Source organism: Lynx canadensis, chromosome C1, assembly GCF_007474595.2.
Source record: "Lynx canadensis isolate LIC74 chromosome C1, mLynCan4.pri.v2, whole genome shotgun sequence".
Taxonomy (NCBI): domain Eukaryota; kingdom Metazoa; phylum Chordata; class Mammalia; order Carnivora; family Felidae; genus Lynx; species Lynx canadensis.
This window is the reverse complement of record NC_044310.1, coordinates 153830677-153852210: the sequence shown is the minus strand read 5'-3', so window position 1 is coordinate 153852210 and position 21534 is coordinate 153830677. Positions and strand designations below refer to the sequence as shown.

Sequence of the window (21534 nt, the reverse complement as noted above, 5' to 3'; positions counted from 1 at the left end):
AAATGATCTCCAGTAAATCTAAAAATATAACTGTCTATTTTATATTGAAATTGATCTTTGCACATTCATAGTTCATATTGTTGGCTCACTCAGAGGCATAAGTTGCACATTACCAAATTTTGAAGATAAATTTCAATAAAATAGGCTATTGTATTGTAGCTATGTATTGTAATTATTCAAATGCCTTGGAAATGGTCTAAATATATCCTTCCCTGAATTTACTTTATTAAAAGAAAATAAGTTATTGCAGTTTAAGGTTTCATATGTATGGACACTGACAAGATTTTAAAAGCTTACTTTCAGTTCTGACCTAAAAGCACAAATGTAGAAGCACAATTTGCATATTTATGTGTTTTGATGCATAAGTTTCTCAATTATGTGTGGACAAAGTGTTCTTTATGCCATCATACTGAACCTTTCCTTTGAGAGGTACATTTCCAGTTAGACTGCTTAAAAGAATGCTTGTGGAGGGATGCCTGGGTGGCTCAGTCAGTTAAGCATCTGACTTCAGCTCAGGTCATGATCTCATGGCCTGTAAGCCTGGAGCCTGCTTTGGACTCTGTATCTCCCTTTTTCTCTCCCCCTCCCCTGCTCTCACTCTGTCTCTCTCTCTCAAAAATAAATAAAAATTAAAAAAAAATTTAAGAATGTTTATGCAATAACTGTAGACATGCATTTTTTTCAGAATAGTATATTAGGAAGCTCTAGATTATGAACAAAATCTGATACAGAAATAAGGAAACAAACTAGGGTTCTTGCTTTGATGGGAAGTGTGTTAACCTTATATGTTTGCATTTAGAAATCTCTGCTGTTATAAATTTGTGGCCATTGGATGAAGGAATTTATATTAAAAGTATACTGTTTTAACACATACCACTAGGCTATCAAATAAATAAATTCATTATTTATACACACAAAGCTAGACACATTCTCTAGACAAACTAATAAAATGAAATAAAATGACTAAAATGATCTTTTTTTCTCATTGGCTAAAACCATAAATTGGGATTTTTGTCTCTTCACTGGCAACCCTGAGTAGACAACTAAAGTCTTAGAAGTTTTCTTATTGTCCTTCTTCACGAAAGAAAAGGCACTTGTTTTATCGTTTCACCCTTACGGCAGGTAGAAGATTTCAGGTCCTTTAAATAGTGTGTGATTAAGACATGCGTCTGAAATACAGTAAGCATTCGTTGAATTAATTTTAGTAAAGATCTATGAATTCCCTGTTTAAGTTATTAATTTATGAATACTTCATATTAATGTAGCAAATTTTCCTGTTTTCTTTTAGGTTCTGAACCTCTTTCTGGCCTTATTGTTGAGTTCATTTAGCTCAGACAATCTTGCTGCTACTGATGATGATAATGAAATGAACAATCTCCAGATTGCAGTAGGAAGGATGCAAAAGGGAATTGATTATGTGAAAAGTAAGATACGGGAGTGTTTCAGAAAAACCTTTTTTAGAAAGCCAAAAGTTATAGAGGTCCATGAAGGCAACAAAATAGACAGCTGCATCTCCAATAATACTGGAATAGAAATCAGCAAAGAACTTAATTATCTTAAAGATGGGAATGGAACCACCAGTGGTGTAGGTACCGGAAGCAGTGTTGAAAAATATGTAATCGATGAAAATGATTATATGTCATTCATAAACAACCCCAGCCTCACTGTAACAGTGCCAATTGCTGTTGGAGAGTCTGACTTCGAAAACTTAAATACCGAAGAGTTTAGCAGTGAGTCAGAACTAGAAGAAAGCAAAGAGGTAAGAATGCCTTTAAAGTTTTTGTGGCATTTCCTATAATAACCATGCATTATGGTTATTTAGTATTTTCATTATGCTTATATGCATTATTAAAAAGTATACTGAAAGTCATATATATGACAATGTTGGAAAATTATGAGATATTCTTTATTGGGAAATCCATTCATGCAAATTCCAACTTTCCACAGGAAATCATCATTCTGTGTAATTAGTATATTCATCTTCTTGACAGTTTGAAAATCTGGCTAAAAATTGTGGCCTGTCAAAACATCAACCTTATTTAACACATTCTATTCTACACTACGTTATGCTCTTTAGATGAATCAGTGAACCGTATTTTATTGATCATTGTGAAAGTGTCATCTCCTTACCTTCTATATTAGGTTTTGCTATGATTTTTTTAATGTGAAAGTTTTGTGTAGCTTTTGTTCACCTCTGAAGGTTTATTGACTATGACAGAGTGTTATTCATTTATGAAAGTATTACACATATTAGGACAGTGCAAGAAGCACTGGTTACATTTTTCCCAAGGGTGAGCAAATCTATAAGGTATTCCAGATTAACTTGAAAAATGCTAAGAGCTACTTAGAGAACCTCCACTTGAGGATTACAGTTAAGAAGTAAAAGTTGAAAATCTGCTCTTATTGTTATATTACTGCTGTTCAAAATAAAACAAAGAAGAAAGGGAATTGCTCCTACTGTGTGATTAGAATTAATAGGATCCCACAATAGCCACTTAATGGTATTAATTCTGCAGTTTTGCATTGTGAAAAACAACATTAAAATTTTTACTACTATTCATTTTTGGACTTCTAACATCCCAGTAGGAAGTAAGTCCAGTACAGAATTATAAAAGACAGATTTTAGCTTAAGGGTATGATATTTAGCACCACAGGAATCAGACCAATGATGTCTGATTTTGTGAGCATATTTTAAAAACCTCTCTTTTTAAGAATGGTATCAATAGAATTTGTATAAGTAATAAGTAGTTGACAATGTCATAACTCATAGCTCCTGATCCTTTCTTTCAGGCATTTCAGCACTGCTGAGATACATTATAATACCAAATTTGAAAATATTTTGAAGAGGTACAAATACATGCAAAATGAGGTATAATATTCTTGGAATTCCACTCAAAGTCTGCTTAATGAGCTCAATTCTAATTTACAAATTGCTCATTCTGATAAAATAAGAATTTAATTCTAATTTTATTTTTCATCCCTAAAATAGACCTATTTAAGAAAAAACACCAATTAATTAATGAGCACTTATTGAGCACTTTCTGTAAATTCAGCACTCTGCTGGGCTACTAAGAGTAAGGAAGAGTTAAAGGAGAACTCTATAATATAACCCCTTTTGGGAAATCTCAACATCTTTGAGGAAGCTAACATTAATTCTTAAAATCATTCAAGACCTATTAAAAAGTTTTATCCTGCAGGACTGAATATAAAAATTAGAGATAGTGAGAAACAGCAAGAACATAGCAAGCTGCTAAACGGAAGAGATAAAATTGAAATAGGCGTCCAAGTTTGGGTCAAATATATGATCAGGAAGCCAAAGCAAAACCCTACCAAAGGAAACTCACAGTTGAGAATGGGCTTAGTATTAAGGTGTAACAGTGGAACAATCAGCATGAATAAAGTACTGGCTGAGAAGATACTGGAAAATATGTTTGGGTGAGTAAGGTGTTTCAGAATGTAAAATCTTTGAAGTGGAAAAGTTTAGAATTGGCGATACAGTCAATAAGGAGCTATTTGTTCTGAAGCAGGGGAAAGTGATGTTTTAGGCAAGTTTGTTTGGTATCAGTGAATTTATCTTGGGGAATGTGGTAACAATCATTTGATAGCAATGAGGTGATGAAATTCTGGGCTAAGGTAATAAGTATGGGCACTGAGACCTGGCAGTTTGACAAACTAGTAAAGAAAGACTCCGGGAAACTGGAAAAACAGTAATGCCACTGAAATGGCCTTCTTAGAAAGGTTACCAGGTTTAAGTAGGAAGAGGAAGAATTCAATTGGAATATCCTGAATTACAAGTGATCGTATTGGGAGTAAAACCCTGGAGGAGAAATCAGGGTTTAAAAACAGATTTGATAATGCAGATTTCATAATTACCTGATTCCCTGAAAATAGAGGAACTTACCAATGAAGTTAAAATGAAGAGAAAATAAGGTAAGATTAGGGACAAGAGTAGCTTGGGGTCAAGAAGAGGTTAAAAAAACCCCAAAAAACAAAAAACAAAAGACAAAAAAAAAGAGGCAGAGAAACTTTTGCTACATTAATGTCATAAATTTTATCACATTGGATTTATGGAAATTGAATATCTTAATTTCTTTCTACCAAAAGGTTGATTTCCAGAATATTTTAAAAACTCTATAGTGCCCACAGGTATTTCAAATGGTTGCTTAGAAGAATATCACCTCATTGTCATATCTTCTTAATTGCTAGAAAATCATACACTTGGTGTGTGGAGACACAATGACTTCATTATTAAGTTCTGGAAAACATTTTATCATCTGAACAAAAATTCCTTTTTGGTGACTCTTTTTATAACCATTCTATCCTCTTCCAAGCTAAATTTTGGATACATGGAAACCAATAATAGAATGTAATGAAATTAAAATTATGTAAAATAGCTGGAAAAATTCATCAAACTAAATAGAAAAACTAAAGACTTTCATAAAGCTAGGATAAAATTTCAGATTATTTCAAAAAGTAGAAATAAATTCAACACATTTTATATGGATGATGTTTTAAATTAGTACTAAAAAAAACCCTTGAAAAAGTAATAGGGCAATTCTCATATATGCTCACACAAAGATTAAAAGTACATTGTTCTTAAAAATAAAAGCAAAAAATTAGCATGTTCTAACATAATACAGTGGGTTTAAATTCCAGAAAAGTTCAGTTTTAACCTGAAATTTCTCAAAAATGCTGGCACTGAACATAGGTCACATTTCACATGCATATTTATGTTGGCTGGGTTATTCTTTCTTAATAACTATTGCACACATACACATACACACACACAAATGAAAAGTAACATATCCATAAAGTGACATTTTGGTTCATGCTTCTAAGTTTTTGACCACAAGTAGAAAAAGAACATTGAGCTATGCTTTGAAGGCACAGAATATCCTTTCTTTTTGCTGACAAAGTAAGAAATCATACAACCTAACCAACAGAGTGATACATTTCTCACTAAAAAACAAAACAACAACAACAACAAAAATCCCTGCAATATATTTCTGCTTTAAGAAGAAGCAATAAATTAATCATTAACTTAGATGGTATTTGAAAACTCTAGTCACTCTGCTCCTTACATTCATATTTGTCATATTGTATAATGAGCTAAAGTACAATTGGGAGAAATGATCCCTAAAATACTTGTTAGAGATAAAGATATGAATTGCTGTTATTATATTTGTAACATATATATTTATACATCTATATCTAAATCCATTATATCTATATATTTTGGTCACTAACATAAATGAGATGGTATGGAAACAAATATAAAGCTTTGCATGAAAAAATGTAAGAGAATTAAAGGTATAGATTTCAAAACAGTGATCTTTTTATATTGGAAAAACTTGGAATCATACAAATCTTGTGACAAGATCGTAATGTAGAATTTTGTTTTTATATTTTTAAAGTTCACGTAATCATGATTTCTTGGAATATTTATATAACCGAGTTTTTACAATTTTGTTTATAAAAGGTTTTATTGTCTTCCGAGGTGAGGATATAGAATAAATGCTCTTAAGAATCATATTTGAAGTTGAATTCCAAAGCACAATCTAGCAATATCATACTCTGACCTTCACTGCTTACCATTCTTACTTCTCACAGGGGTAAAACCAAGCTGGAGCCATCAAGAATGCAACTCTGGTGTTTTTTAACCAGCCAGAGGCTCGTGCCATCACTTTTACCCGGGTTACCCAAGCAAGTTGTACATGTACAATCACTTTCTAAGTAAATTTTGACTGGCCTGCATGCTACTCAGCTCTGTTCCTTCCCCTGCCATGGCAAGGAAGTGCCAGATGTGCCCAGCTGCTCTCTGCTGAATCGTGTGACACATCACAGCATGGTCAGGAGACACGGGCAGTCCCACATCATATTTGATTCTGCTAATGAGTTTTCCAGTATAGCCTTTTAAACTTTTAAAAGCAATGATTGCATGCTCTATAGGATTTATATCTATTTTAAAATATGATAGGAATGTTTAAAGTTCAATGTAGTCAAGAATTTAAGAGAGCATGCATTTTTTTATTTCTCTGCTTTTATTTCATTAAAATAAGACCACAACTCTTTGTTGTTGTTGATTCAGCCCTTATAAGTAAATTGTATACTAAAATGAGTCTCACAGGATTTTTTGATAGTGCCATTTTCAGATCATTATATTCAGATTCATGAATATAATTTTCAACCCTTATAATTCATTTGCTCCAGATGGAAATGTTTGCTTTCATGTTGTTTTTAAGGCTCTGTGAAAAACAAAAGCAAGGTGATCATAAGTTTTTGGATATGAAGGGCCATAGTCTGTATGTATTTGGGCACCACATATCTTGGATTTTTATGTAGTTTAGGAAAGTTGTTGAGTCATATGTCTGCAAAACCGCAAGTGTTCATTGGAACATAAAGAAGGAAGCATCGTGATATGGGATAGGAAAAGTTCACTGTATTTTTATCATTAAATAATTGGTCCAGTGTATCCATTTAAAAAAAATTCCTTTATCTACATTAATTTTCCCTAAATATCCTCTCTACCCAAAACTGAGCAGGTAAAAAAGAGACATAGAAAATGTCCTATTTTTTACTATTAAATATAGTTTTATGAGGAGTAAAGGGCATCTCCCAAGACTGCCATAGGTTTGTACATAACTAAGTCTTTAGTTTATTTTCTTCACTCAACTTTCTCTTGTTGATATCCGTGCTTGCTGGACTCTCAGCCAGAAGGGGGTTCTGGGAGGGAAATTACAAAGCAGAAGTAGAAAGTTCTTGAGTATTGGCAGTTTCAATACTTTTGGTGAAAAAAAAATCTAACTAGAGTATGGAGTTGTCTCTAGGTTTAATTTATACCTGCTCTCTTCTTCCTTAGGGATAACTGAGAATTAGTTGGAGAATGAAATCAATTCAGAAATAAAATTATTAATGAAAAGTAGGGAAAAAATACAGGTCCCTGCTGATTTATACAATTTTTGTTTAACAATGACTATTAACTTTCAATGACCAACATTAGCCAGTGAAAAAAATCTGATTTATTTTTTCTTCACAAGCAGGACAGAATTAAATGGTACTGGAGAATTATCTTTTACATCATGTTTATAACAGTATTCCCTCCATTTCAAAGTCTTCATGGAAACTGTAAATAGATACTTGATGAAGACCCCAAGCACATGCTCTTCTGGAAAAGGCACTGTGCTCTGTTTTCAGAATCTGGAGAGCAATGAAAGTACCTCTGGGCTTTCTCTGTCTTGCTCTCAGTATCTTCCAAACACTCTCTTTGTGAAACTGAATGTGAGGCAACTCTTCCAGAGGCACAGATGGGTACGTCAATAGCCATTTTAAACCCATCGTGACCTTTAGAGAACTGTTTTGGTGTGGTAGCGTACTTCTGTTGAAATAAAACCCAATTAAGGCTAGTTTAGATGGAAATTTTTGTATACCTTCTCAAGATAAGCCAGTTTTTTTTTTTTTTTATTTTGGTTTCTTGATGCCCTTTTACCTTACTTTTCAACTACCACATAATTATTTTCACTTTCAAATATCATGTTCTTATTAACGCTGTTTTGAAATTAAAGAAGCACCAGGGCTGTTGCACTTTTAAAATGTGTTGAGGTAAAGCCACATACACGTGGTTTATATTTTTAGCCATTCAATAAGTGGCCTAGGAAAGAGAACTATTGGTTTTAATCTTGTTCTCCCTGCCTTGGACAAGCAGCCCAATGGCCTCCTGGTGTGTCTACCTATTCTTCAAGTGAAAGATCGTAAGTCAAGATATGGATATGCATATCCAAAAGATCAGACTAAGGCCCTGATAGTATGTGTGATCAAAAAATTTTCCTCTTCTACTTGTAAGACAAAACTCAGAAGTTATGAGAGAAATGGCTAGATTTTAAAGGCAATCTGTAATGGCTGAATCTTTTATTTTTGCCTCTTGAACCATATAGCAGTTTGTGAGAGTCAAGCATTTGATAGCTGACTGAAAATAAATGAAATGTAAGCGCATTTCAGTGGAAGTAGGCCAGTTGCTAACATTCTCTTCTATCTCTGAAAGTTAAATTTCATGTTTTAATTGGATAAAAATCAAGAGCAATATTCATCACAAAGGAGAATTTCTATATGAGTTCATGTTATTAGAGGGAAAAATGGTCTCATGGCCTTTATGGGTGCTGATTCTGTCATTTCTTATGAATGGTATTTGTAGTCAACCTTCTTGAAAACTACATATTCAGGTACCATGTCTTTGAGAACATGGTTCTTGGATCAGCGTGCAGCTTCCACAGTATTGCGCCAGGCTTCTGCTACAGCCAGGCATGTTTTCTGTGGCTGAATTAGGCCTGGAGAATGTTGCATCTTAAAACCTGCTTTCCAGTGTGCATTTGTAGAGCATAAGCCATCATCCCTCTGTAGATTCAGTAGTTTCTACAAGGGATGGAAGAATCGAACTTTTAAGTGCCATAAAATATTGGAGGGGTAAGGAGAAAATAGTACAAGAACACAAGTTTGAACTTGTACTATATGGTTTATATGGAAGTTTTCTACAGTTATGCCTATATACCTAATTATATTTTTCTAACTACTTCTAAAAAAGTATTAATTTTATTATTTAGTATAGTATTGAGTTCCTTAATATGGAAAATTTCATTTCAGGTTTCTTGGCTTTTTTTTTTTAATACCACTGTAGTATCACAGCTATGGCAATATAAAGAAAGTAAGTTATTCTTTGTGTTTATCATCAGTAACTTGCTTTTAAATCAGTTACATGCTTTTAAATAAATTTGGAAGTCATTTTGGTAGGGCTATGATAAAATGTATCACAAACTATGCTCTATCAGAGTATGAGTGCCAAATATTGAAATAACTAGAAAATGTTTAGATTACATAGATGGCATTATATCAATGTACAGGATTTTAAATTTCTAGGATTTAAGTTTCTAGGGTACAAATTAATTCTTTAAAAAGACAGCAGTAAAATCCTTTATGTATACAGTGACTAAAGCATATCAGGCAGTATATCATAATTAGTAAATTGTAACTTAATAAGAGCACATTCTAAGCTTTACTTTATAAGTAAATTCACAACTTTTGAAATTTTATATGGTTGACACAAGATTTTTGTAACTTCATAGAAGAAAATGTATGTATTTCCCTATGACAAAAAAAATGTGGCCTATGAAGATTACAACAGAACAAGCCTGATACTCCAAGTTAAGAAGAATTAACTTATGTCAACTTCCACAGGGAAAGGAGTTTCCCACAAAACACTTCTTAGTGAAATGAACACTAGCCTACCAACTAACTTTTCAGCTTTGGTGCATGAGGGTCTACAAGACTCTGAATATTCCTTAAGAAACTTTCTAAGGTATAAGTTAAAATCAGAAAAACTTAAAATCAGAAAAACTCCTGAGTAACTGTGAAGCAATTCTCTATGTAAAATGGGTTCTGCTTGTTTGAAAAGAGTAGAATACATGTGGAATTTTGGAAGGGTGGTTTGTCTGTTTTTAAAACCCATGTTTTAAAATAATAATGCCAGGCAGATAGAGACAAACTAACTCACTACTGACCCTCTATTTTACAATCTTTACAATGTACAATGCATAACTTCCATAACTATTTAGAAAATTGAAAGTATTTATATCCAAACATGTTAACCACATTCACAAAAACATTTAAAACCTAAAGACAGTACTAATAACAAAAGAACATCCAATGGTCAATACTTGGCAATGGTAGATTCAGTTGTCATTCAGATTAGCAGCTACTATTACTTGTGTCATTCAGGTTTAAGTTAGTATAGTGTTTGTATTTAAATATAAGACCATCTGTAGACTATGTGGCAGACAACTATAATGTGAAAAATTGAACATCTCACAATTATATTAACAGTGGTAAAATGAGAAGAGTATGTTTTCTAGAGTTGTCAAATGGGAAAGTATACATGTATTTGTATATCTATACACATATGCTGATTACTTTCTTCCTTCATTGAATGTCTGCCAATATTTTAGAAGAACATTTCTTTATTGAATGTCTGCCAATATCTTAGAAAAACATTTGGAAATTTCATGGGTTTTTATTGCTAAAATATTATTAATTTTAAATAATTCCTATTCATTAAAAAGGTATTTTCTAATACAATTAAATAGACTTCTATCAAGGCCATTATTGAATTATGTATCAAAGTGGAGAGATGAAATTACCTAAACACTATAATTCTCTCTATAAAAGTAATACAAAATGCATTCAATCCTTTATTGGCACTCTCTAAATTTGATATAAATATTTAGTGTTTATTCTGTGCTTGGGTCTTTTGGTATATATATGTGTGTGTGTGTGTGTTTGGTATATACGTTTATGTATGCATACATAAATATATAATTTGTACCTATGTAAAATTTTATGTACATACATAATTTATATATATTCATGAGAATATCTGATCAAAGCAATCATGTATAATGGCCTAACATTCTATAAAATTTAGCATAAAGAAATCATGCAAGAAAGAAAGGCTTCATGGAAGAGGTGATCCATGACTAGGCTCAGAAGAAACTGGTGAATTTGGTTTGGCCAATAAGAAGAAGAAATATGGAATGTTTTATAACTAACCTCAAAATAATTTGGTTTCTTACTGGTTTTATTTATACAGTGGATATTATCACTGCCACTCATCAAATATAATAGTGTTCAACCCATAAGTCACCAGTGAAATTGGAAGGGAAGAGTTAGTCGCTGAATTCAAACAAGTATCCAGTATTTTCTTTGTTATATCAGAAGCTGTTGCAATTCTATCCAGTAGTAGCTTTTCTGGGATTTTCTTAAAAGAATAAAGATATTCTGGTTATAAGAAGCAGAAAAGTCTTGCGGGAAGAAAATATGTCTCAGTGTTTCAGCTCTCCAAAAAGTAGAGAAATTTAATGATAAAAATTCTTGTACTATAATGATCCTAAGAACCATCAGCTGAATATGATGGCCTAGTTTCTCTCTTTAGCATACGCAAGACAAAGAGGTATTTTATTATAGAATTGTATTTTGATTTAAAGTATTTTTCATAATATATATTCATAATATATTTAATTTTCATAATATATTTAGTTGGGTATGATTAACCTCACCTTCAAAGTAACATCGCAGGAAGTATCGTCTGGATAGTACTTTTCAACTAGTTCACAATATAAAATATTAAACTACATTTGCATTATGATTCCAGTGAATCAAGAATCCTAAGCCAAATTTCCTCCAATATGACCAATGTTTAGGGAGTCATTTGGGGATTTTTTTGGTAACACATTAACTCTTTCAGAAGGCTAGGGCACAGCAACCCCTAACACTTAGCTACGAAAGTTAAGGGGGGCTTTGGAACCATTACCATGTCCATGTGCTGTTTTATTCATCCTAAAATCTTTACATTGGCCAGGCTGTGTTGTATGTCATGTCTTTGCATCAGTTTTCATAAAACACTGCAAATCCATAATGTCTTCCCAAGTGATCTCAAAGTATTTATATGTTTATTCTTGTAACATTAAAGTGGCTCTTCCCAGCCATGTGGCATGTCACAATGATTTATTTACAGGAAAAATTCACAACTTGGTAACATGTTGAATTCAGAATGTGCTCCTAATAAAAGTCTATACAGATTCTGCCCAATGCCATTTATGAAGAAATTTCCATTTGATTTAGGATTCTTTGGCAAGTATTGAAGTCATTTAAGCAGTTCAAAAAGAGAGAGATAGAGAGACAGAGAGAGATCCATCATCTTTCTGCTAGTAAAATAAGAAGATTATGTAAGCCAGAGGAAAAATATAGCCCAAAGTTGAAATATAATGACTGTGACTAATGTCAATGTGCTGCTCTTCCTTTCTAAAATTACAGAAACATGGACAGTAGTTTGAGACAACTGGTAATGTTCTTTGCTCTGAAAAATTCCATCATAGGAGGTGGAAATTATAATCTAATTTGATGCATTTTGACTAATATAATCAGTAGTGGATGTCAACATACCAAAATTTCATCAAACTATTTTTGATTTGGTCTGAGTATTAATGCATTAAGCTATTTTCATATGGCACTCATATACAAATGGAGATCATAAAACAATCAGTATGACCCATCATTTCCAAATCACCCACGCTGAATGCTGTCTTACTTTCTTCTGTCTGAATCAGGTCAGCAGTTCCATTGTTTTAAATAGTAGGTCTTTAATTACGTTAAATTATTAGTACCTAATGTCAGTAACGTTAATAGAGTCAGATGTAATCACCATCATTTTTTCACACCATGACAAAGAGTTTCCAAATTAGCTGAATAAAAGGGGAGAAAAATCACAATTTGCAATGGGGTTTTGTTTCCAGAAATTAAATGCAACCAGCTCATCTGAAGGAAGCACAGTGGATGTTGCTCCCCCACGGGAAGGTGAACAAGCTGAAATGGAGCCTGAGGAAGACCTTAAACCAGAAGCTTGTTTTACTGAAGGTAAATAATTTCTAATATGATTCAAATGCAATGCCCCTTCTTTTCTTACAGTGGCTGAAAATACTTCACTTGAGGGAACTATTTTAAAGAAATGGTAAAGACACTTTATCTTTGCTTTTTTCTTTTGTTCTGAAAAGTTAATTTATCTATATTTCCAGATTACAGTGGAATAGCAGTGATTTGACATGTCTTTTGTTTTTCGTTTCATCCTCCAGAATGTGGAGAGGCTAACCCTATGAGATAAATAGTGTTCTGGAATGTCATCTTATTGATACTGACTGCAGTCCCTTCAGACCTCATTGACAATGTTGTGATTTGATTTATAGATGCTACAATAATTATACCCCATCCTTCACAGTTTCAAATGTGGTTAATTTGTGCTGTGACCAGAGCTGTTAGGGGATGCGGATGTTTTGTAGAGTTTTGACAGGGAAAACAGTAGTTGTTCTCACAGAGACCAGTATAGTGTCTTGCACACAGATCAATAAAGATTTGCTGATTCACTGTGACTGGATTTAATCCAATGAGTAGTAGCTCAGAGAGCAGAAGAATGGATGAGAATTAGAAATAACATGAAAACTAGGAGGGGGAGGACAAAGGAACAGAGATACTAACTGACAAGATGAGTCATAGTGTAACTAAGAAAAGCACTGAAGCTGAAAATAAATTAGCTTGGGAAAAATGACAGTGGCTGATACCTAGGACAACAGGGGGCTTTTCTGTACATGAAAAGAAGGAAGTAAAAAATTCAGGAACACATCAAGGAATTAATAAACAATTTGAAAGTGCAGTTTTCCCCCAAACCTATTTCCATCAATGGCCTTGAGGCAAAGAGAGATTCTAACTAGTATTAAAACATTTATACTCATGCAACTCTTGATAAAGTAATTCCTTGAATTTCAGGTGGCTGGCTGAATATATAAGTCTGAGAATGATTCATTTTATAGGAAAGATGCTAAAGATAACTAGGGAATGAAGTAGCCAGTTCCCCTGTAAATGATGATCTGAGACTGGCATGGGGAGAAAGCAACAAAGTTTAATTTTTTCCTATTTAAGATTAAAATATATTTTCTAGGAATGATGGAGGTGGGTGGGAAAGTGAAGAATGTGGGTAAGGGGATGGGCAAAATAGATGGGCAAAATGGGATTAACAGGTATGAACTTCCAGTTATAAAATAAGTAAATCATGGAGATGAAAAGTATAGCACTGAGAACACAGTCAGTAATATTGTAATAACAATGTATGTGACAGACTGTGACTACACGTATTGTGATGAACACTCAATAATGTATGGGATTGTTGAATCAATATCTTGTACAAAATATATATACATTTCTAATTTATTGTATTTAATGTTATCTTTTAGGATGTATTAAAAAATTTCCATTCTGTCAAGTAAGTATAGAAGAGGGCAAAGGAAAGGTCTGGTGGAATCTTCGGAAAACCTGCTATAGCATTGTTGAACACAACTGGTTTGAGACTTTCATTGTCTTCATGATTCTTCTCAGCAGTGGTGCTTTGGTAAGTAAAATGCAAAGTGGTAAGAATCAGGTTCTAGTGAAATAGCTAATGCTCTGAAAATACCACAAACATACATTGAGTTTAAGAGGCAAAAAAGGAGGTATATCTATGCCTTGCAGAGCTTGGCACCCAGAGTTTAACTATGCAAAACTCAGCACAGAATAAATCAAAACTATGAACTGCCAGATGGAATTTCTCATCTGGTGTTTATCTAATAGATGTTTTCCTCACTGAGACAACCACTTACAGAGACATTCTGTAACTACGTTAACTTCTATGTCAAATACCATCCAGTTCTCCCTAATAATTATATTAACATTTATGGACTAAAAGTGTATTGTGTTTTCTTTATGTATAATCAGTTTATTCTTTCAAAATAAGACAGATCATTCAGGGAATCAATGAAAGTAATGTTGGAATAGGCCAAGTCGATCCCTCATTAACAGAACTTCTAGTTATTTCCTGAGTTCATATTACTTCTCTAAAAGCATGTCTTTATGGCAGTAATTGAGACAGAGATTTGAGGGTGAGAGACAGGAAAGAAAGAACATTTAAATCAGTAAAGATATTGACATTTCCTTGCCAACATTTTCTGTTAGTTTTAGTCTTCAGAATTTGTTTTTCAGATATTAACCCATATTTATCAAATTACTGCTTTGTGCCCAATATTATACTAAGCAATTTTATCAAGTATTTGAGGGAAGCAAGTAATTCAAGTAAAATAAAAGTATTTTTGACTCACAGGCTTTTGAAGATATATACATCGAACAGCGAAAGACTATCAAAACCATGCTAGAATACGCTGACAAGGTCTTCACTTATATATTCATTCTGGAAATGCTCCTCAAATGGGTAGCTTATGGATTTCAAACATATTTCACCAATGCCTGGTGCTGGCTAGATTTCTTGATTGTCGACGTAAGTATCCTGAGTGATTTTTATGAAATTATTTTTAAAAAGGCAAGTTTGACATTTCACATATTTCTATATTAAAACCTTGACTTTTGAGAACCTACTCTCCCTAATGCTGACACAACTATGCAGTTAAAAAAAAACCTACAATAAATGTAAAAGAAAGTGCGTGTTCTGTGCCATAAGCAGACAGCTCTTTTTCTGAAACTTAAGGACCTCAAGGTAAGGAATAGCTAAGAATCTATTAGTTGACAGATCTAAGCTCTTAAATTATTAACAGTTTTAAAAAAATCTCCAGGAGGTAAAATTAAGATAGATTTGGGGCCAGAGATTGTGAGATTGCATTTTAATTCCTTTCTAGACTACCTGTTACTAAATAATGCTAAAATAACCCATTGATTGTATTCATTCAGCCACATATCCACAGAGACAATAAAATACATTTCCACTCTTAAATCAGTAAGTAGATATTCCAGTAGCTCTTCAGACATACACCATGCAGAGAGTTAGGTATAGGAGCCCTGCTCTGAATCTGACTACCCTGGGGTCAGTAGTCATAAAAACATCACCAGTTATAGGATCTGTCTGACTTGCACCCTATTCTCATTCCAAGTGATGAAGAAACACTGGAGCAAAATGACAGTCATCTGGTTCTTTGTAGTCTTTGATATTCCACTGCACAAAACTTCACAGCCTCCCCAAAAAAACAAGGTACTTCAAGCACCATCTCTAGCTGTTCCCTAGCAATCAGAAAGCACTTTTTAGCCCTAACACTTGCCAATATGAATGAATAATTGCTGTATGTGTGCATTCATTTTATCATTTTGACAAGTGTGGGCCTATCTAAATTCTACTCCCCTTTTTCCCACGCATGCATAACTTATAATACTATAACCAATGTAAGTTTAACCCTTTGAGTTGATAAGAAATCTGCTACCAGATCACTTCAATGGACCAGAAATGATTTCTAATTCCCATGGTTGGCCTTTAATGGACAAAAGAAATGAGTCTCAATGTTACCCTGAAAAGCTATCCATAAGGGAAGTTTAATATTCTTATGATCTGCGGTGGAATGGGCCTCAAAGAATATCTAGGATTTATTCTAGACATTAGGAAACTGAAGCCTCAGTTTAAATAATTTTCCTGAGATAATACAACTACTTAGTAACAAAGCTGAGATTAGTGTCCAAATTTCCTGATTCTCAATTCAGTTCTCCTTTACCCCATGAGTTTCCTATCTGTTATAAATGTAATACTGTATTTTCAGACTGTGGCTTTGGGATTTAGCACTTATTATCATCTCCAGCTTCTCCCTGAAGAACACTTAAATACATTTAAGAATCCTCTCTGGTTCAGAAAGATCTTGTCATGCATGAAGGTCATTTACAAATGTGATAGAACTTATCCAGAGAATTCTGAAATTTACTGAAATATTTACATTTACTAAAAATTTTACATTTACTAAAATACTACATTGTACTTCAAGTATTTCCATATATTTGCCCCATATAGGAAATATAAATAAGATGCTAAAATCTCTCAATAGGAGGGGTTTTGTATCATGTTTGTATCCTTAGAGACACCTAATATAGATACATAAGTATCTATTGAGTAATGTCTAAATGAATAAATTTAATTTCAAAAAATGTTGCTAAAAAAATTACTTCCCTTTTAGTGAGTCTCAATTAGTAGGCTGGAACTGGGTAATTAAAGCCTTCTACTTTGGGACAAATTATGTTACCTTAAATGGGTCTAGGGTCTATCTTTCACAAAGCTAGGGCTGAAATATGTGAATTAATATAACCTCAGTTAACTTGTTCTCAGACCACTGGGTCCACTAAGCTAAAGTAAACATAGAGATAAAACTGTTCTTGAAAGTACAAGTAAAACATACTTAAAAGGGCTTCACAGTCCATCAGGTAAATTGCTGTTAAAAAGATAAATAAATAAACAGCCACAGAAAGTTAAAAAAAAAATCTGAGGTGTAAGTGAAGTACTTCAAACCAGAAGGAACATGTTTCAAACCTTGAAAAATGTATCTGTGTAAAAATGTGATCTCTTCAATTCCCTACCTAAAAGTAAATGTAGACTGCAGTGGGCTACCTATCCAACCTCCTAACATTCATTCATTTATTTAATAAACGTGCTGAGCACCTAAAAAGGGCCACGGCCACGTGTGAACATGAACAGATCAAGCTCTGTTAGAGCTTACACCCTCTGGAAGGAAGGAACAAACAGTAAAGATATAAACAAATAAAATCTAAAAATAAGATCTTTTGGGGCTCCTGGGTGGCTCAGTCGGTTGAGCGTCTGACTTCAGCTCAAGTCATGATCTCATGGTTCGTGAGTTTGAGCCCCGCATCAGGCACTGTGCTGACAGCCCAGAGCTTGGAGTCTGCTTCAGATTCTGTGTCTCCCTCTCTCTCTGCCCCTCTCCTGTTCATACTCTGTCTCTGCCTGTCTCTTTCAAAAATAAAATAAAACATTTAAAATATATGTAAATAAATAAAAATAAAAATAAGATCTTTTGTCGCATGTGGTATGATTGTTTTGCCTATTTGGGCTTTTGTTTCTTGACTTTGTTTTTTTGTCACGTAGAAATGTTTCATATTGATTTGGTCAAACTTATCAGTCTCATTTTTTCCCCTTCTTGGTTTGTTCATGCTTCTGAAGACCCTGTTATGTAAAGATTATTAAAACACTTTTTCATGTTTTTTCCCCAGTTTTATAGATGGAGTTTTGTTTGTTTCTTCATCCATTTAATTTTTATTTTGGTGTAAGGTGTGAGATTAGGATCCAACACTATTTTTTTCAAAATGATTTCTGCCTGCCTCTCTCTCTCTCTCTCTCTTTTTTTAACCTCTCCTTTGAAACGCTACCTTTAACTACATGGTAAATCTCAGCATGTCTTAGGTCTAATTTGGATTTTATTTATTTCATTCATTTCTTTGTCTATTAACATAAAAACTTGAATTACTGCAGATTTATAATTGGTTTTAACATCTGGTGGGGTCAGTGCTCTCTGTTCTTAAAACAATAATAAATTATACTTATACTTTCTCATGTTAATATTTTAAAGTTTATATAGTTCCAAAGGCTCCTATACAACTTTTTAAAAAATATATGAAAACATATATTAGCACCTAAAGTAATTGTATTATTTCTTATAATAGTTTTTTACTTTATTCCTTTGTTTTGTTGAGGTCAACAATAATATATCAGCAAATAATGAATTCTACTACTTTTCTAATGCATATAGCTCTTATTTCTTTTTCCAGAAAGTGTTAAAAAAATGTTGGTAGTGGGCATATTCTTTTAGTCCACTTTAATGAGAATGCTTCTGGATTTTGCCATCAAAAATCATGCAAGTATTTGGAATGAAATGTATCATTGGAATGCATGGAGGTGACTGTGGTTTTTACTTCAACTTGCTCATACTGAACTTAATAAATCATCTTAAGCCATTTTAAAGAGAAATACATTCACATTACTTGGTTCATTAACCACTCACAGAACTCCCAGGGTCTTCTTCAAAATCATCAAATCCCTCCAGCATTAATTCTCTTTCTCAGTCTCGTTGATACAGAAACATGGAAAGGTATGGAAGACAACTAAACCAACCTCCTGAAACTTGTAACACAAACAGGTTCATAAATTTGCTGTATTGTGAGGCACCTGGATTCATGTAAATTTATACTAAAAATTCAGTTTTTGTCACAGGGCTTCTCTTACACTTTGTACACATTAGCAGGAGTGCCTTTTGTATTTATCACAAAAGAGATGAAACCAAAAATAATATACATTGAAAGGTTGGGGACATATTTGCTGAGGTGGAAAACACATTGGCCTTGAAAACAGAAGGCTTAAATTCCTGCCATGGCTTGCCCCTTGCTACCTTTTCTTGGGCTAGTCATTTGACCACTCTCAGACAGGTAAATAAGTAAAAAAAAGACCATTGTAAGTTGTAAAGCATGCTATCAATATAGGATATTATCTTCAAATTTTAAGTGCATGGCAAATCTTTAAAATTATTTTTTTCAATATTGCCTTAAAGTATATGAAGTTTTTCACATTAGTTACCTCAATAAATTAGTTTTTATCCTACATAAAATGGGATGAGGCCCATTAAAGGAGGCTCAGTTACTTGTGCCCCACTTCTCTAATAACTCAGAGTCAGGCATGGTGAGGTAGTTATATGCAAGTGGTCCCTCCCAGTCTTTGAACCCAGAATTTCCGATCCATCCAGTACTCTCTGATTTTGGCTATTGCCTTTCTTTTCTTCTCACAGCATAAGCTTCCTTACTTGAGGTCTTGAGGAATTTCCAGCCACTTCCCTTTAAACTCCCAGTTCTCAAATAAAAAGACTTGGAGAGCATGAGGGAACTCTTCTGAAAGCAGCTCCAGAGGACTAAAGAAACTGTGAATGCTTCCTGAGGCAAAGAAGCCCAGAATACAGAAGATTGCATGTTCTCTAATAACCTTTCCCATCTTTCCAGTCTTCTGTAGCAGCAAACACTAGACAGAAATGAATAGCTCAATAAATTATCTTGCCACTAGTCATTTATTTTTCTGTTAAATTCTGTGAGATGTATGCTAAATTAAACAACGAGGGAACAGTGGTTCCATTTGCCTTTAAAGGCTCAGTTCTGTTTTTTGTGTCATGCTTTGTACCATGTGTTCTTGGGCAGATGACTGTTTCCATTCTACCTCATAAGACTGTTGGAGGATTCATTCAGATCCATTTTCAACAGCCTTTCTCACAAGAAATTAAGTTCACATGCCTTTAAAGCATCCAGCGGATGTAATGAATTAACTCCTCCCTCCCTACACATTAAGGAAAGCACTTGTACAGTCCTTGAGAATTGAGAAGATAGTCACTCAAACTATTTTCTGTATTTTGTGGCTCAGATGACAAACAAATATCTTCTTGGAGGTCTTAAAGCTCTTCCTGTTACAAAACGAGAAACAAATTTTTGATAAGGTGTGCAAAAGGATAAGGTATGGTTTTGACGTCAGATCACTTGGGTTCAAGTCCCAACTCCACCTCTTATTACCTCTTCATCTCTTTTCTTTTGGGGAGGTGGGGGGCTTAACCTCCTCACCAGTGAAAAGGCAATAGTAATAGTATCTACATCTTGAGATTTATGTGCATAAGGCACTTAGAACAGAACCTTGCAGTGCACCTGGGTGGCTCAGTTGGTTAAGCATCTGACTTCGGCTCAGATCACGATCTCACGGTTTGTGAGTTCAAGCCTTGTGTCGGGCTCTGTGATGACCACTCAGAGCCTGGAGCCTGCTTTGGATTCTGTGTCTCCTTCTCTCTCTGCCCCTCCCCCCACTTGCACTCTGTCTCTGTCTCTCTCTGCCTCTCTCTCAAAAATAAATAAACATTAAAAATTAAAAAAAGAACAGAACCTTACATATAGTAAATGTTCAATATATGCTACTATATTGAAAGAAAATCTAAGCAAATAAAGTATCTTCCTCTCAAAAAAGGACATGCCTTCTTTAACCTTTCATACATTTAACTAAAATTTCGTTACGTGTAAATATCAGAAGATGTATTTCACTAAATTATAAGTCCAGAAGTTTGGGAAAATATTTCTTCATTATTGTGAAACTACAACACAGTTTGATAAATTTTTTTTCAGGTAAAACTATCCCATTATTTATTTATACAAAACATATTCAACCAGATAGCATTAGGCACCGTAAGAGAAGAATGTTTCATGCCAGTCCATGAAAAGTTTATGTGACCTGCCTGGAAGGGGAAAAGAAGACATCTAAGCAACTGACTCTATTAAATGGTAAATGCTTCCAGGACACATAACCAAGACACTATATAAATTCAGGAGAGAAATACAACTTCCAATCAATGATATAAAGCACAGATCCACAGAGAATCTGGCTTTTGAATCAAATCCTGAATCATCAGTTATACATACACAGGTTGAAAGGGGTTCCATGGGATGAAATATCTAACTTGAAGGGTTTACAGATGTTTATAAAAATGAGCAAAGACTCTGTTTCCATTGGTAAGAAAAGCAGTGACATCAGATGAGCCTGGCAATGTAAGATGATTCCACTATGTGGAAGGTGAAGGCTGCCAAGATACGTCTGAATTTTATGTGGTTGGTACTAAAGAAGAGACACCATATCCTATGTCTTTAGTCAACAGTTTGTTTCTTGGTGGACTGATTAATATCTTTTGTTTTGTAGGTTTCTTTGGTTAGCTTGGTAGCCAACGCTCTCGGCTACTCAGAACTTGGTGCCATTAAATCCCTACGGACACTAAGAGCTTTAAGACCTCTAAGAGCATTATCCCGGTTTGAAGGCATGAGGGTAAGAAGAAAAAAACTCTGATGATTCATGTCAGAATTAAATGTAGGTGATCATTTAGATACAGAGGGGTACCACACTCTTCTGATATTTAGTTCATAGAGTTACAGAATTTCAGAGCAGGAATCTTAGAGATCACTAAGGCCAGCCTCATGAAACTGAGGTTTATACAATCAGGTCCTCAGAAACTGTGGCAGAACAGGACTAGAATTCAAGTCTTCTGATAACAGTTCAAGGATGTTTCTACAACATCCAAAAAATGTGCTGCCATTTATTTCTTTTCATTGCTTATGCATTTTTAAATG

The 21534-nt window shown here is 33.9% G+C and overlaps 1 protein-coding gene across 1 annotated transcript in view; it reads left to right on the top strand.

The window, feature by feature from the left end:
* The window catches only part of SCN3A (sodium voltage-gated channel alpha subunit 3), a 114648-nt gene that overhangs the window by 81270 nt on the left and 11844 nt on the right, over positions 1–21534 (top strand). Inside the window, exons 18-22 of the mRNA XM_030327027.1 lie at positions 1289–1759; positions 12336–12456; positions 13824–13978; positions 14723–14896; positions 21110–21232. Of these exons, the coding sequence (XP_030182887.1) occupies positions 1289–1759; positions 12336–12456; positions 13824–13978; positions 14723–14896; positions 21110–21232 (1044 nt within the window). The remainder of the gene's footprint in view (positions 1–1288; positions 1760–12335; positions 12457–13823; positions 13979–14722; positions 14897–21109; positions 21233–21534) is intronic.